The 18,350-nt window shown below is 39.5% G+C and overlaps 1 protein-coding gene across 7 annotated transcripts in view; it reads right to left on the reverse strand.

The window, feature by feature from the left end:
• The window catches only part of DMD (dystrophin), a 1,148,466-nt gene that overhangs the window by 974,672 nt on the left and 155,444 nt on the right, over positions 1-18,350 (reverse strand). The window contains exon 1 of one of the 7 annotated variants that reach the window (XM_041472367.1): positions 550-853. The exons of the other annotated variants lie outside the window; for them this stretch is intronic. Within the exon in view, the coding sequence (XP_041328301.1) occupies positions 550-592 (43 nt within the window). The 5' untranslated portion in view covers positions 593-853. Of the gene's footprint in view, positions 1-549; positions 854-18,350 lie in introns of those variants that run through there. 7 annotated transcript variants of the gene reach the window in all.

The raw sequence follows: 18,350 nt of genomic DNA on the forward strand, positions 1-18,350 counted from the left end.
GCGCATGGGAGAGCTCAGCTGCTGCTCACTCCAAACTAAACTGACACCCCCTCATTCAGCTGATACCAGACAGTTCAGCAACCAGAGAAGAGCTCTCTTACTCTGTAAGTTAATATTAGGCAATGAAACTGCATATGCCATTAAAGTTCAAAGAAACTGATTACTCCTTTGATGTGTTGCCAAATTATTAGGATAATGACGCTATTTTTTTTCAAGTGTATTGGTGTGTCTCTCAATTCTCTCTTTTTTAACCCCATGCTTTAATAACTGTTGAACTTCAGAAAGAAATGTGTTATTTTTCTTCAAAGGAGAGCTGGGTACTGTTTCAGGATGACTTCTTTTATATATAATGTAAAGGATATTAGCCCCCTATTAGAGACCAAAAAAAAAAAAAAAAATCATCACTTTATTTTCCCCCTCAGGTGCTCTCCTCCTTTAGACTTGGAAAACAAACATTTAAAAATGCATGCTGTTAGTGGGCTGTGCAGCACGACACTGCTCTGTCAAAGTGAATATTGTGATAAATTATGTCAGTCTGTTCATACTTACAATCATCTTCCACTTCCTCATACCAAAGCATGTGAGCAGACATGAAATCTCTCCACAAAACAGAGGAAAAAGAAAACAACAGCAAAATGTTTCTTGGCAAAGTATATCCCCAACTTTTCTGCTCCGGTAGCTTTTGCTGGATTGGGCTTGTCCCTGCTCAAGGCCAGCTGTGTCCCCGCACAGAGGAGCGGGCAGCAGTGCCCGGGGTGGGATGCCGGCAGCGCCCGCTGCCCGCGGGGTCCGCGCGGGAGTCCCGGGCAGGGAGAGGCAGGGAGAGGCAGGGATCCTCACTTCACCCAGCCGGCATGGGAACTAATGCCAGGGCTCTTTGGAGGCCCCGAAATGTTTCAAATTCCAGGACCTGCGCAGAAGCAATGCTCTCTGTGCTTCCCCTTCAAAACAAAGTTGATTTCCCATAATAGGACAGCCCATGCACTCGACGTATAAGGCTCTGCTTCCAGGGTGGCATGTGCAATGGATTTAAATTATGGGTTGCAGCTTCCCAAGGAACATTCGGGCTACAAAGCGGGGTGAAGATATTTTTATATCTTTGCACAGTTCCCCAGGGAGCCCTGTGAAACAAATTTGATTCCTTCCCAGCAAATGACCCCCAGCCCATCCCCAGACAGGTTCCTCCTTTTTTGGGAGAGAAGCAGCAACCTTCCCTGACTTTTGGGATTTCAATCTCCCTCCCGAGCAGGGGAAAAATAAACAAACTCTAAAACAGTGTTGTCACCAAACTAAATGTGCAAATGTTAACACAAGTTGTGGTAAGTCAGTAGCTGCTTAAACAGGGGGAAAAAAAATCCAGGACTATTGACTTACAACTGACCTTTTCCACTCCCACCAAAACCACGCAGTACTAACGCTGTACACAGCCCAGGAGCTGCAGAGGAAGCAGAGGAAGGAGTGCACACAAGCTGCCTGTCTATTTCTCTTCCTAACAGTGGGAACATCCCTTCACTCCCAAATCCCAAACAGGTGGGACCTGGGCTGAAACTCTCCCCCTGCACTCAGTGCCAGGCCTATTTAGTTTACACAGGAAGGAAAAACAGGCATCCACACAATACTTGGGAAAAGGACTGCAGCATCCTTCACCCAAACCCAGATTTTTATAAGGCAGCTTTTTACAATATGTACTTTGTACAGTACGTACGGCCTCTAGAGATAGGCCACATTAAATCATGTAAATGGTTTCATTCGAAAAGTCATTTGAAGAAACACTCTTATTCTGTCCATTTTTAAAAATCTATCCTTAAAAACCTGAAAAGTGGTATTTTTCAGTTTTAAAGCTTAATGTGTCTAGTCATGCTGATTATAAGTTTATAAGTAATTTCCTGGATTATACAGAAAAATAAACACAAAAATGAAGTGTGTAATATAACCTTACAGCCACTGGCATTTTCTACACTGATAGTCAAATTAATACACTGAAGAACCTGGATGTACAGTACACTCCAAGAGACTGCTAAGGATTAATTTGCAGCCCACAGGAACTGCAAGTCATGAACTGATGTAGAAAATAATCTGAAGCAGAACAGAGCACACTGTAACAGCAGCAGCATTTTGATTATTTGAGGGAGAAGGAGACTGAGAAAACCCAGGAAAGGAAATGCTTATTGTGCAATTTCTTTGTTTTAAAATACCGAAAGTCACCCTTAATAGCACATGCTGTCAGTAACTGAGGCCTAGTAGCATATTTAATGGCTATAAGTGAAAGTTACCTTGAAGGAATATGATAGTAGAACTGTGATCCTCCTGGCTTATCTTCATTTCAAGGTGACAAACCTTTACTCTAAGAATTTCAGGAGCGTAAATGCCTGTTTCTAAATTTGATCACAAGGCCCTAATCTCGACAGAGACCTGTGGTCTGTTTTACACCCAGCTTTAGTTGCAATCCACAAAAACTCATGTGGATTATTTAGACTCTCTGGCAATGGCTTTGAGACCAGCAGAGCATATTTGGATCAAGTTTTGCAAGAAATGTAGTGCTACTCAGCATTTTGTACTTAAAAAAATAGCCCAAAGAAGTGTCTAGTGACAATATTTGCAATAACTTACATATTTAACAATCCTCCACATGCAGGAAATCCATATTTGCCTCCTCTCTTTACACTGGGAGAGTTCAAAACTCTGGTGGCCTCAGGTGAACATCTGCTTCATTCATAGGAGGGCAGAAACCTTCAGCCCACAAACAGTTTCTCTTCCCTATTGATGTTCCTCCAGTCAATTGGAAAAGAGTAAAAATATGTTGGGCCATAGAGAGAAATAACAAAAGTGAGTGGTCAAATATGCTGGGTATTTTGGTTGGGTTTGGATTTCCCAGTTTGGTGGTGGTGATTGTGGTTTTGGGGGACTACAAAGAAATTGAGAGGCTCTTAAAAACTTAATACCATTTTCAGCAGCTATGAACGCTGTGACTGCCTAACAGTGAGAAACATCCAGGCTACTGAAGGTGTTTAATATGTATCTCTTTGTGCCTATTAGCCAGCACTTAGATTGCACGGATAACCTGGAGCATTTTGACACACTATGTTTTGGTTTTTTGTAAGGTCTTTTTGCTCTATCTTCAACAACAGAGAACAAGGCAAAGCTTCTCTGTAGATTTATGTCAGATTATCACTGTACACTCAATAATTGCTGGTGGTCAGAGACCACCTGCCCCATTCTCCCTTCTACATGCTGCAGGTAGCAGGCTCTGACCTCAATGCTCAGAGACTACAGAGCCTGTGCTGCAAAGGAAAAGAACAAGCCTCAAAGTCACAGAGAATTTGGAACATGTAGAAAATCTGGAATGATAAAAATGGGTATTTTTTTCAGTGATTGCTGTCAGCTTTAGTTTAATGTTGCCTTACTCTTCCACAACCAGTAATGGCTTAAATGAAAGAAAATCGTCACAGAAATGGTTTGGGTGACTTTCAGCCACCCATTAACAAAGGTTTTACACAGAGGCTGTTTATTTCCCTGCTTGAGAAGTCCTTTCAAAGCCCAAGTATTGATAAACTTGAAAATATCTCCTTTCCAACGGCATGAGCGTGACAGTAATGCAGAGCTGGAGCAAATACCGAGGAGGCCAGCAGCAATCTGGAGACGAGGACAACAATAAACTGCCTGTTCAGAAACCATTTAGGGGATTGGGTTCAGCGTGTGTCAGAGTGACTATTGAAAAGAAATGGATTTCAACATCCAAACTTGGCAGCCACGTTTATTGTCTCAGTAAGCTAAACCAGAGGAATGTTGGGACTTGAAGATAATGGTCAACCCATGGACTGGACATGGGAACCAAGTTCTCAATTCTCTAACTCTTCTGTACCATAATAAAGGGCTACATTAAAATTCAGGACTTCTATGTCAGGGAAGAAAAGAGAACACGACTGCAAAATGATGTTTTTGACATAATTGATATGGGAGGAGAGGTCCCCAATTCAACATAAATAAATCAAATTACTTCAGGTTAACAACCTCCGCAGAGTAACAAATCTACCACCTCACTGTAATTTACTAGGACACAAACACCTAACAAACCCCCAACAAAGCAAAGCACACCATATTGCCATTTGTATCATCTATCTCCTTTCCTATTAACAGATAAAACAAGAAAATAACAAATCGGTAGCATGTTGCACAGAACTGATTTACAAACCTCTTATGACTTTTTAAACATCCCAGTGGCACATGTTGTTTGCCAATACAACTCAACATCAGGCAGAGAGACTGCTTACAGCAGAAACCTAACAGACAGATGATATTTTGATTATAATTTCAGAAAGCACTCCACTCCTTTATCCATCCTGTTTTTAAATCACTGCCAACGCTGACCTAAAAAAAATAAAATAAAATAAAAATAGAGGCAGTTCAAGCCTGTTGCTCGATTCAGCCATTAAGCTCATAACAAGATGTCTCTGTGCTCTTGCCAGTATTTGCAAATCTATCACATCTGTCTGTGTGGGAAGAAGTGCTGAGCTCCAGGGACTATGGGACTGATGTGCAGGGAGAACTGGGATGGGATTCTTTCAAGCACTAATGTGCAGCGTGGGTTTTTGCCCTGGTGGTATATTGGCTCTGATTCTTTTTATTATTCACTTCCTGTCATGAAAAAAAAACAAAACAAACACAAACCCCTTGCATGTCAGCATCAGAGGGAAAAAAAACCACCTTCAACAGCTTTATCACAACAGAAGTAAACAGGCAGCTTCTGATTTCCTTGTGAAATTGACAAGGAAAAAAAAAGAAAAAAATCTTTCCAATGTCAGCCATTGAAGAACTTCTCTCTTTGTTTCTTAGCCTATTTTTACTTCAAAAAGGAATATATCATAGAGGATTTTAGTACAGGTTGCAAAGGGGTTCTTTTTCTTGTTTATTTGATCTGCAGAAAATAAAAGACAAAACATCTTCAAACCAAGACAAAAAACTTGCTCTTATCTCTGAAGGACGAGGTAGCTTTTGGCTTTGAAAGTAAAATATATTAATGCAAGTTTATAGTCAGAAAATAAGTAGCCAATACAATGATAAAGACAAAGCCCTCTCATTTGCAAGGTGTGTAAAAAAAAAAAAAAATTGTTTCTATGTCGAGAAACCCTTCTGCTTGAAGACGTGCTCTAGCACACAAACCAACATTTTGGTTCACTGCTGTTTGTGCTCTCCTGAGGAAAGCTCTCTCCTTCATGTCATGGCTACTGTGGAATAGGGGTTAATCTTTTTTTCAGAGCATCTAGCAAAAAGAAGGGTGGGCTTTCTTCTTGCTAGTTCAACATAAAAAGTAACTCTCAGAAAACAATCACTATCCATTCTGGAAAGCTTCAGCTAAAGAACAACCAATCCTTTTCACCTAGTGGATCTGTCTTTGGTGTGAGGTCCCAAGCAGATTTAGGAGGAAAGCATGTCCGTGCTTTGTATATCTTTATTCTCAAACCCTGTCAATTCTCCAACTTTCAGAAACTTTCACCCCACCAGAAATTAAATCAGTCTTTACTGGAGTCAGCTGGACCAGACTACTCAGAAGATATACTGAGCCATCCAAAGGAAAGTGCAAAAAAGGATAGCAATTATGTAAAAACTAATATTAAGAGTACAAAGAAGAGAAGAGAAAGAAGATTTTAATTACTGATATATATAAAGTAGGAATCAAAGTAATAAAGAGGAATTAGAATTACTCATTTATGTCTACAAAATGTTGGTCTTAATCACTCCAGAGAGGCTGATATGACCAGAAGAGAGAACATCTTATTAATTAGTATTTCTTTCTCTAGATTTAGGCATGTAACTCACTCCAATCACCACAAGCATCTCACGTAACCTACAGAAAGGATTCTGAAAGTGATCTGGGAAGTGTCTTAGTATCTAAAAGAGACTCCTACCCCAAACTGCCCTTGGGTGGGCAGGGGGGTGTCTTCTCTGGCTTTGTTTTGTTGGTTCACCCTTGGTTGTGTGTCTGGACCACAAAAGGCCAAGGTCAGATTGTCCCTCTTGTCCCTGTCTTCTCAGTGTCCACAAGAAGAAAATCTTAGCCCACAGATCAGTAATGAGATGCAGCAGAGGAGATCCCCCAGCTGGGCAGAAAACTCCTCGGTGCAGTTATTTTCTCAGGGTGGGTCCAAAACACGTGAAATTCACCCAATTCTTATTGCCATTGCAACTCACCCAAGGGAAGCTTGCATTCCAAGTCACCAAGGAAGTCATCCCAGATTCTACAATGCTTAAATTCAGCTGATAAAAACTTGATTATTTATATCACATTCAAATGGTGAAATATTGACCAATTTTTATACACACACACGTTTACATACATGTATGTCACAGAGAGAGCAAGTGCCCTCACAGACAAGTAGTGGCAATAGTAATGTATGCGTGTGCATGTTTAATACTTCTTTTAAGAGGACCCAATTTCACAAAGTTGAAGACAATTATAAAACCTCATCAGTGAGAAGAAAGAAGTTAAACAGAGAAATGTGAACGATAATTGGAGGATGTTTGAAAACACTGTTTAGGCCTACATGTCATTACTAAGAAAAGTTTCTCTGGTTGAAAACAAACAACTGCAAACAAAAACAAATTCAGTCTAGAAGGGAAGCAGGTATTTAAAAAACAAAAGCAAACACAATATGTAAGGAGCAGAGGAAAAAATGCCAAGCTGATTGCAAAGAATATCAATAGGAGGTAATTATGAATCAGAGTCAACAATCCATACGTACAAGACAGGGAATTCACCTAGGTCTGCAGGGAAGCTGCATCAGCTCTGCCAAAGACAACTCAAGGTCACTTTGCAGAGCAAATGTGCTGGCTGCTCACATAAACACAGTTTTCTTTAGGGAAACACAACTTGAGTGCCAGCCGCCTACACTATCCCAGACACCACATCATGTCCTCCCCTGGCTTTATCCTGCTCCAGCCAACGTCTCAGTTCTGTCCAGTTTTGACACAACACTCTATGAAAGCCGCAGATAAATTGGAGAGCACTTAGAATCACAAATATCCAAACAGGAAGTTTTCTTTGCAGAGAAAGACTGAGGGAATATTACATATTTAGTCTGGAAGGAAAAGGTGAAGAAGTACATAGCTGCTGCCTTTCAGCATCTAGACATCACAACACCCCAGTATTTTTCATGTATGCCAAGGAAATGGACATAATTAGGGTGAAATCAACTTAGATTTGATATAAGGAGAATATTGTGGGAGTAGAAAGTTATTTACACATATGAAAACATATACACATAGAGACCATCAAACCCTTTCAAGCTGAAGCTTGGAAGGAAAACTTTAACAAATTTTTCAAGGATAACAAAGTGTGTTTGATCTATCTCAACCCTTGCAGCAGAAGAAATCTAAATGCCTTTCATCTCTGTATTTCTGTAACTCTCTCACATAAGATTTACAGACTAGATAATAAGACCAGTCATATGGAGTTCAAGTTTGCATGCATCTCATACAAAATAATTGTGTTTGAAAGGAGAGCAGTCCAATGGATACAGGAATACACAGTGACAATCTGGAAACCTAAATTCTATTAACCGTTCTGCCAGTCACTCATTGTCCAATTTCCCCTCTTTGTTTCCCTTTCCCACATAGAAAACAACACTTACAAGCTAAACAAGTGCTGTTAGCCTGCTTAATTATTGTTTGAGAGGTGAAAAACTGTTTAAAGAACAGGACTATTAAGGATCTGCGTTTTAATTACACTGATTTCATCCTAAGTGTCCCTGGATGACAATTGCTCAAAGCCTTAGTTACAGTGGCAAAAGACTGTCACATTAAATCTGTGAAGACTGGGCTATTATGACAGCAAAATTATGATGACAAAATTCTGTTAGCTCAAGTCTAATGAAACATCACTGCACACACTAGGATGAATGTTAAATTATTTCTGTGCGGGTCTATGTGCAGGTTAGTACATCAAGATGATGGCAAACTGAAGTTAATGCAAGCCTGCAGAGATGACATTACAAATGGCAAGATGATTGCAAAATGATGCTGCTGCAAGTGAACTGTGATTAAAAAATAGGTATCTAAACACAAAAATGTGCTAAGGGAATGTAAAAATAAACCTACAGAAAATAAAACCAATGACATTTTACTTAAAGCAAAAGGCATACTGGATACAATTAGTGCTGCAGACCAATTCCCTGCCAAACTGGACAACATTGATTAAAAGGGCACAAAGCCAGGACGAGACTGCCTTATATGTAACTGCCAATAAATTCTGAGTAATGGTATCACTAGGATACTTTTTTTTTCCACTAAAAAGAGTTAATTGACTTTGTACAAACATAAATAATTTTTGAAAAAGTGCTCAAGATTATTGTCCTATGAAAGAATCTGGTTTTATTGGGAAATTCCTTTTTAAATGTAATCACATTCATGTTTTTCTTTCTTGTTTTCTGGCAGGGCTACTAGTACATCTCTAGAACCAGATTAATCATTAGGCCCAAAAGAAACTTGTTCGATCTCAGGTAAAATCAAATACATAAGATCCACAGCAGTATAAGATTAAGGAGATTAGATATTCAACATGCGCAGTGCTCATAATATTTTAATGTGATTAGATCAGTAACACCAAAGATCTGCTAGTATATTTCCTTAGAGCAATGTTTGATTATTAGTTCTGACATACAAGGAAAAAAATAATTCAAAACCTGAAAAAATTATTTTCTTTCTGTGTTTGAAGTCTTTCCTTCTCGCTATAATATTTTTATCTAGTGGTAAATACAAGAGGTACACTTCATTTCTATTTTGGCAACAGCAGGTACTCTGTCTTTTCAAAAGACAGGTGTATCTATCTATTGTCTGCCTCTCTATCTGTAATGTTTTCCATCTTATTATCACACAAAATATGTGATACTCAGTTCCTGATGAATTACACTGGTGAAGTGCTTTGTTTAAATAACAGGCTTTGTCAAGTAGTTTAGGTAGTGCCTGACCTTTAGGTCGAAAGCAGGCATAATTTTAACCTATCCAGTAGAGAAGAAAATGAAAAATTCCCTACTCTTGAAAATGTATAAGTTTTTACCGGGCAAATTACACATACTATTCAGCAAAACATGAAAATGGCAAAATCTCACTAAAAATAAATAGATCTTAATAAGGTAATTTATTTCAGAGATAAGTACAGAGTGACTTGTGCTTTTTTTCAGATTTGTCTAAATAGTTCCATAGCTAATAAAGTAGTACTTGGAGTACAGAAAAGGAGATCAAAATGATGGTTCAGGGCTCCAAGTCACTCTGATTACAGACTGGAATGCTTAAGAGCCATTACTACTGCATACATTACATTAAAATTCACATAGCTTTTCTGGAGACACACATACATTCCACCTGAAGGCATGGACTTTTTTGAAGACTGAGAAATCACTACATCCAGCTCCTCACTAATCTGTCTGTTGTCTCTGCCAACTGAAGTTACCTGTGAATCTGAGCTGAGCACTGGAAAGAAATCACAGACTGAAGTAATACAAGTTGAACCACATGGTGCTCCCTCACTCCCTGCTGATTTTAATCTTACTGAATACACTCATTCCAATGAAGACATACACTCTGATGCCAATAAGATCTGTAAAATTTACTGAATTCAGTGATGTTTTATAACATAGGAAAAGAGCAGATGATGGCGAAAATTACTAATTTTTTTGAATCATTAATGATAAGCAACAGCAATCAAAGTCACTTTATTATGAAGACAAAGAAGATCCAACTAAGGAGTTTGAAACCTAAAAACTCTATTCTCTAAAAAATTATGTCAAATCTTAATGCTTAAAAAATATTTAGTTTCCTCAATGCACCAGTCACAGGTTGGTTGTTTAGAGGCTTTTTTAGCCTGTGTGCTGCTTATGCAGCATGTTACAAATGCTGATCACATTAGACCTGTGTGTTAACAAAAGTCCAAAGGGATTGTGTGTTGTGAGTAAACAACTGCTTCCTTAAAAACACTTCATGTAAGTTTAAAAATTAATTTAGATCAAAACTGGAGCAGCTTGGTTACTAATATGAAAACCAGAAAATTTTTCAGCCTTTTCTGTTACAGACCCACTAACATACACAGCCCAAGTATTTACTTTCACAAGAGTAAAATGCACCTCAGACTATTTGTATGCAATAAATCCTGGCTTATGCTTGTTACATAAGCACAACTAAATGACCTATTAACATTAGAGAAAGTGGGCTAAATTTAAAATTCTCTAAAATTTATCAGTCCATGGAAGATAGAGCAACATATGGAGGACAACAGCAGCAGAAAGATTCAGAGAATGAAGTATTGGTCACAACCTCTGCAGGTTTTATGACAGCTGCAGATGACTAAATTTATTCAATATTATTTTAGGTTCTTAGTGGTAATTTGCCTGGCCTATACTCACTCCTTTTTAAAGGCACAGGTCTTCTATTAATCTTGGGTTAAAACCATCAGCCCCAGCCAGAAGTTCCAGCCACTGTGAAACATTTTAAATGGCCTGTGCATAAACACCTGATTTATTCCCTTCTAATGCAGCACAAGTATGACTTCTTCTTTCCTGTTTAAAAACAGAAAAAATATTTCAGGCTAAATTATTCTGTCACTCTTTAATCACTCCAATTACTTATTTTCCTGGTTTGATAAATATATCCATATAAAACTTCTCAAAAGGATATGCTTGACCAGAATGCAGATGCATCAATGCCTGCGACTACAACTAAAATAAATATTTTTATGCCAAAATGTACAAATAGACTTAAAATGATTTAATGGTGGTGATGCATGTTTCAAGTATAAAATTAATCAGAAAATTCAATAAGTACTTCAGCTACTATGTAAAGCTGCTCTAACATCAGCTGGGTAAAAACTACCAAATACAATGCCCATTCTTTAAAAATCTCTTTGGTAACTAAAACCCAGTATGTCTAATCATGGTACCAGGCTAATTTTCAGAAATTGCACAAGAATATAATTAGCAGACACAGATATTAATTAGTAGAGACATGTGCTTTACAGGGGCAATCACACATCATCTGTCTGGTAGGGCTCTTTGAATGAGTCAGTACACACACAGTACAGGGAATCCAGGTTTATGCAATTTAAAGAATTATCAGTACTGCCTCATTAAAGAACTTAGAGAAACAAAGATGTCAAAGGATGAGAGATCCACTTTCAAAAACAAACAAATCATTGAAACACAGAAGTGCCAAAAGCATTCATCTTTCTCAAATGTGTATGTCACCAGGCTTATCACAGATCAGAGCCAGGACTGGTCAACATATAAGGTACAGTCATTATCATTACATGGATCTAGAAAAAGAAGGGAATTCTCAAGTTTCCTAATAGTGCTAAGGTATTCAGCGAAATAAAAAAGAAAGTTGGCTGCAGAAAGATGCAGAAGAGCCTCAGAGTGTCAACTGGGCAATAAAAAAGACAGATGAAATTCAATATTGAGAATATGGGGAAGAAAAGAAATCTCAAATTTACGTACTCAGCATGAGCTCCAACCTAGTTATTACCACTCAGGAAAAAGATCCTGGAGTTATAAAAGGTCTATGAAAATACCAACTCCATCTTAGAAGCTGTCAAAAAGCAAATCAAATGCTGGCCATTACTATGACAAAAATAGAGAGCAACATACAAAATATCGTTATGGTATTATTTAAAGTCTTCAGGTGTTCACACTTTCAATACTGTGGGTTGTTTTGCTTCCCCTATCACTAAAAAGATATAGCAGGAATAGTAAGGACAACAGAAATTATTGAAAGCTAAGGAGAAATGGCTGCCATGTAAAGAATGAAGATTCTTCAAGGTAAGGTGAGGGGAGGGTGAATGAGCACCCAAGTCCTCTGAACCTGAGAAGGAGGAAGAGATTGCCCAGGGGATGCACACCAACCAAAGGAGCATTACAGACTGAGGGACTAATCATTAATCCGTGCTAGAGAGGGGCTGAGGCCCAATAGGCAGGTACAACTCCTGGCACCATCCCTGACAGTTTTCCAAAATCATCCTCTCAATGAACAGTGGACAAAAAGAGCTGACCCAATACTGCTCTTCCCCCATGTGTGCTGGGAGCAAATCAGAGGGGTTGGCTGTGCTGCTACAGGAGCCTGAGAGGGGCTCATGCCACAAGGCTGTGCAGTGCAGGCCTCCAGGAGGATGCTGTGGAGTTACAAAAGAGCAAGTGGAAACAATCAAGGGGCTGGAGCACACTCAGAGAGCTGGGATGCTTCACTTTGTAGAGGAGAAGGCTCAAGGAAGATAGGACTGAGTCTTGAAAAGCCTGAAGGAGTGAACCAGCTGCATAAGGAAATTATTTACCAAATCTTGTAATACAGCAACTTGGTATATGATGCACAATTGGTTTAAAAGACAAAAAGAAAGTATTTCTTCAGCCAATGGGCTACCCACTTTTGGATTTTGCTGCACATGGAGTTTATGGAGGCAGATGTTTATCATCTGGTTTAAACCAGTGTTAGACAAATTGATGGAAAACAAGTCTGTAAACAGATGATAAAAAGGAATGTGGCCAGAATGTAACCTCTAGCATTTTTAATACAGTGTTTGCAGATGCTGTAGTAAAATGGATCTCAAAGTGTCCAGGCTCATGTGCTCTCCCTATCATCCCCTGTTGCCATTTTCAGGAGAAATAATCCTTAGCATGATGCACTATTGTTCTGACCCAGCAGGACATTTTGTATGAACTTAAGATACAGGGAAAAGTAGACTACAGCTGAATATAGCTGAGGTGTACTAAGCTGATGGGTCTTCAGAGAAGATGAGCAGAGAACAATTTTTCACTGTCTCTTTTAGCACAAGGGCTGGATACAAGAGAGAAAAAACAAGAAAGAAAATCAGCAAGTGACTGGTGCAAAACAAGCAACAAGAAATACCTCTTCACACTGTGAGGAGCCAAGGGACAGGACTCTGCTGCTGCATGATGTGGATGCCGAGGGTTCGTGTCACTTGGCTACCCTGGGAGCCAGGTACCAGCAGAAATGACTCCCTGGCAGCAGCAGAAATGGTGTGGATGTCAGGTGTCCTTAAATAAGTCCCCTCAGGCACACAGTCATTTCTCAAAGCAAAAAGGAACCGGACACATCCCCTACCTGTGCCCTACTTCAAGCACCAAGCAACACTCTGCAGACAGCATTACAGCAGCTCTTTTCACACCCACAATGCAGTCATTTCTTTATTTCCTCTGCCCCAGAGCCTCTCAGGCAAAATGCTGCTGGCAAGCTTTGATGGGAACAGTGCAACACAGGTTAAATCACTGGTATTATTCTTATCTTTTGTAGTTACAACCACCTCTGAATTTAACAGTGCTGCGTGTTTTAGTACAGCAGTGTTTGCATGACAAAATACTAAAGAGCTTTCCACCTTTTTAACATATATCCTGCTTTCAAGGGCTTATAATTTAGCTGAGAAAATGCTCACAGCTGAAGATCAGCATTCAAAGTCTCAGTGTGGAGGCAGCATTTCATTTCAGTTGTGAGAGGGAAAACAGTATGTCATTTTTATAACTATCAATAGAAGGCTTCTGTGGGGTTTTTACTTTCTGGATTTTTTTTTCCTGTTCTAAGACATCTTCTTGTTTCAAGTTAAGCAACTGGATGTATTAATAAGTGGCAATCATTGATCACAGCATGAACAAGAAAAGATAACTGTCTTTAAAAAAAGTTGGTGCAAAATCAGTGTACATTTTCCACAGCTTTACATGAAACACAAAGATCCAGTTCTGTAAAGCATAACTACATAGTCATCACTCCCATGCAGTGCTGACAAAACTGTAAAAGGTTTTAAACACTGAATTCATACTTTTACATTCAGGAGAAAAGACAGACTAAGAGTAGGGACATGTGTAAGACAGAGGAATTCTTAATTTATCATTTCCAAAATCTTGAAAGGAATCAAAAATCTGTACTTTACTTTAGAGAATTCATGGTTCAAAAGAGGATAACAGCCTTTCCAGTTCTCAAGTTTTGTTGGTTGTTTTCACTGATATGACTTCAGAAATATTTACTAATTATGCATTCATTATATCAAAACATCTTGTTTATTAACATAACATTTTAATTTCTTTGCTTTTCTTCCCATCTGCAGATATACAGAGAACTGGAGTTGTCTGCAGTCCCAAACATGCATCACACACATATACATCTCTGTGGAATTCAATTCCTGGCATGGGTGAATAAGAGGTTAATTCATTTCCAATATCCATCACCAGAGGTACTGAAATAGTAAAATATTCTACTTTACTTAAGCTTGTGTGCCATTCCTTCCTCTCAAGAGCTTCATTAGAATGTGAGAAAGCAGAAGGAAATTACCACACATTGGAAATAACCATCCCTACAGATTAAAAAAAATTCACATTGAACAGAAAAAAAAAAAGATAAATACATTTGGGTATCGACATACATATAAACAAAGACAAATATACATATAAGCAAACTGCATTGCTTTAGTATTATTTTAGAGGAGATATATGGACATGGAGAGTGGAAGGAAATGGTAAGTTTCCACTTACGCTTTCCACTTACTTTTCCACTTCCATTGTTGCAAATGAACAGGGAGTTCAATTGCAACAGGGAGTTTGACAGAAATAGGATAATTGCTATACCTAGTTCTAGAATGGGCTTCTAGGGAGCTTAGTTCAAATTTTTCTAGAAATAAGGGAAAGCTTAGCACCACTGAAGTCTTCCATAGAGCCACAATACACAAGAGTAGTCCTGGGCTTATTCCACTAAGGGAGCACATCTCCTTCTTGGTTGACAGACTGCACAAACCAGTGCAGAGCTTCCTAAAGCACAGCCATCAGCGCAGACACAACTTGGTGACGGGTAATGTGAATCATGAGCCACCATTATGAGCTCCTTGTGGTGACAGTTCTTCATTTCATTTCAAGGGAAATTCCACATTGATCAGACTTTGAATTGTCTGTGTCTAATCCTTATTCAGGAAATATGCCTTGACATAATCAACTTTATCAGTTATTGCACAGTAGCTAATCTCTTGCTACAGAAGAAAGCATTGAGAAGGCGTGATGGCATTACTCTGAGAGTACTTCACCTGTCCCCTGTAACATTTCTAGACTTATTCAGAGCTCAATATAGTTCTGAAATTTCCCTGATGGTCTTCTCTAGGGCATTATTACCAGATTACTCCCATGATCTGATGACAGGATATGTTATAAACATACACGGTTGCTTGAAAGATACTAATTGCAATGTATGCTCTTCTGCAAAATTCTTGCCGGCAGCATTCTCAGAATTAAATCCCTTCAATGCTGTTTTCATACACACAGATATCATCAGAATATTCTCATGGCAGTCTGTAACAACAGTGGTGTGCTCAGCTTTCAAGTGAATCCCGTGGTCCCTTCCAGTTGTCTGGGGGGTTGCCTACATGGGGGAATTTGTACAAGGTAAGGCTGCATTTGAATTTACTGCTCAGCAATTACTGCAGACAACTGCTCATGCGCAGTTCCTCCTGTGAGGAAGCTCTTCTGCCTTAACTCAGAAAATGGTGTTGCACAGGGCTGCTTTTGAGGCTCAAATAAAAATGTCAGATGAGGGTTAAGCTATTTTCTCACAGCAGAAATCACATTGATGTTTTTTGTGTGCTTCTCTCCCCTTATAGATATGCCCTTATAGATTATCTTTCTATACCCTTAAACTGTGTTTTTCTTCAGCCTCACCTCCACTATTTAAAAACAAAATAAAGTGAAGATTTATTGACTCCATCAAAAATATCCTGTTTCAAGTTCAAGAGGGGCCGAGGTTTTGATGCATGAAGCTTGGTTTTCCTTGCCTGATCCATTCTGCAAAAAGTCTGTCCTAACAATTTATTTTCATAGCAAAATTCTTAGAAAACAGCTGTAGGCCTTCAGTGTCTTAAAAGCATCTATTAAAAATATTTCCCTCCAAAAGTAAAGCATTGCCAAACATACATCCTCTTATGTACAAATAGTAGTCAGTTCATTCAAATGCAGCTTAAGAACTCCCATGAAAGAGATGCATTCTTGAGACAAACAGTACATGAGATTCCAGAACTGAAAAAAACCCCTTATTTTTGGAATAATTTTTAACAAAGCTGCCTCCGTTTGACCAGGTTTTCTTTTATTAACTGACAGTTTTAAAATTCTTCCAGGCTCCAGAGAGAAAAAAACCCAAACAAACAAACAACAAAAACCCCAAAGAAACAAAAAAGTTTTTTTTAAATTACATATATCTCTTTGGTAAGATGTGGAGGTATCGGGGTTCGCTGTTATTTGTCTCTGCCCCGATACGGTAAAAGTGGTTCTGGGTGGCCGCGATTTTGAAGGACGAGTCTGGACTCTCAGGTTTTTCGGTCTTCAATCTTGTTTATTAATTCTTATCTGCAATATTTTCTCTCTGCCCAGCCGAGGTCTGTTCAGCAGGACAGTCAAGTGCACTCTCCCCCGCCCACAGGACGGTTGTGTCCTTTATAGGGAAAATTACGTCTATCATATTTACCTTTAATTCCCAATACTTTTCACCCTTATAGACAAGTGTACCTTCACCATGAACCAATCCAAATGTGCCAACATCATCACACAAAATGGAAGACATGAAGAAGAAAGGAGAATCCAGGACCATGCCCTGAATCCTCCATCTTGTCTTCATGACGCCCCTGTACCTAATTTCTAAAATCTATACTTCATCCTGTAAATACACTATTCACACCCTAGAACTTCTCATTTCCTCATACACAGATGTTTCATCTCTATATGGATCAAAGTCAAGCCACTAGACACTTTTGGCAACATTCCAAGGTCTCCGAGCCCCCCAAGGGTTCTCTCGGTGACTCTGGACATTCAGAGTGATGTGTTGAGTTCCCACATGGAGGTACTGAAAAAAGGGAGACTCCTCTGCTTGCCTCCCCATCCCCCTGCATACATGCATGCCTGTACACAGACACACACACTGGAATACCAGTTTTAAAATATACAGAGACACCCTGGAGAGTCAACATTAATGGAACTTTAGAAAGCATGTAAAAAGACGACAGAGAAAACCACAGATATTAAAAACCATGCCCAGGGCTTGAGAGAGCCATGATAAGAGATTCCACACTCAGTTATGCTGTCGGAAACGCTCTCCTGGGACGGGGTGGTTTAATGATGCAGGGACTGCCCGCAGCACAGGCGTGCATGCCCAGCTGCCCACCAGCCTCATTCCACACCCTGGCTCACCCTCCTGCCACTGGTCCCTTTGTAATTGACTCCTAGAAGACCTTCAGAGGCTTTATGAAGTCAGAATGGAGAATAAATGCTGCATGGTGAGTGTTGGGGGCTGAATCTTGGGAGGAACATTCCTCTGGGGCCCAAGCCTCTTCTATCCACTCCTGTAAAACCGAGGTGTTACTGTGTGTAAAATGAACCATTTCTGGCACAAGAGCCTGGGTGCAGGGTGATCCCCATAGTCCCTGGGCTATAAATCCCTCAGGAACAGTAGCCCTCCTCTCATCAGACTTGTGCAGCTTGGGCAAAAGCAGTTTGAAGGGTAATAATGAGCCACCAGCCAGCATATTTATAAATCCACACCACTTATAGCAAATTCCTGTGTGACACAGGATTAGAGAAGAAGGTGGAGAATGTGCCAGCAAGCACACAGGCCAAAGTGACCCCATGGGCTCCATCCTGGATCAAGAAGGAAGAAACCATTAACATCAATATCACTCCCCTTGCAGCAAATGATTTGGGCAGGGAGAGGGGAGGGTGCAATGATGCCCTGAATTCACCCTCTCCAGGCTGAAACCTTCCCCCTTGAAATGCAGAGGGGTAACAGAGAAGTGAGCTTTTCTATCAGAGAAAAGGGTGTCTATCAGGAAGTGGGAGTGTACTTAACAACTGCATATATGACCTTAAAGTATCCACAGCCTGTTCCTGGGATTCTTTTATTAGACTGACAAAAGTTTAATTAGATTAAGAAAATCTGCTGGCAGGTTTGGCCAGCAGCTCTGCTCCTTCCACCCACAGAAACACTTTGAGTGTATCAGACTGGTGAAGATCCAAACTGCAGCTTGGGTGGAACAAACTGTAATAGACTTCTGACAGATCAAAATAGTCAGAAGTTGTACAGGTAAACTAGAAACAGGATCATTTAAGAATAATGCATCATAAAAAGAAAAAAAAATCTGGGCTCAAAAGTCAGCCTGATTTGAGGCAATATATTGTTACAAAGATTGAATTGGCTCCTTGTATAAATGGGAACTTGAATTTTATTGTGTGTCTAAGCACACTTATGACATTGTGCAAAGAAATCTACATTATCAGCAAGAATGTTGATAGGACCAGAGCCACGGAAAATGTCTCTCGAAAAGCCCTTGTGATTTTTCT

The sequence above is a fragment of the Pyrgilauda ruficollis genome, unplaced genomic scaffold (genome assembly GCF_017590135.1).
Source record: "Pyrgilauda ruficollis isolate IOZ18807 unplaced genomic scaffold, ASM1759013v1 scaffold29, whole genome shotgun sequence".
Classification (NCBI taxonomy): domain Eukaryota; kingdom Metazoa; phylum Chordata; class Aves; order Passeriformes; family Passeridae; genus Pyrgilauda; species Pyrgilauda ruficollis.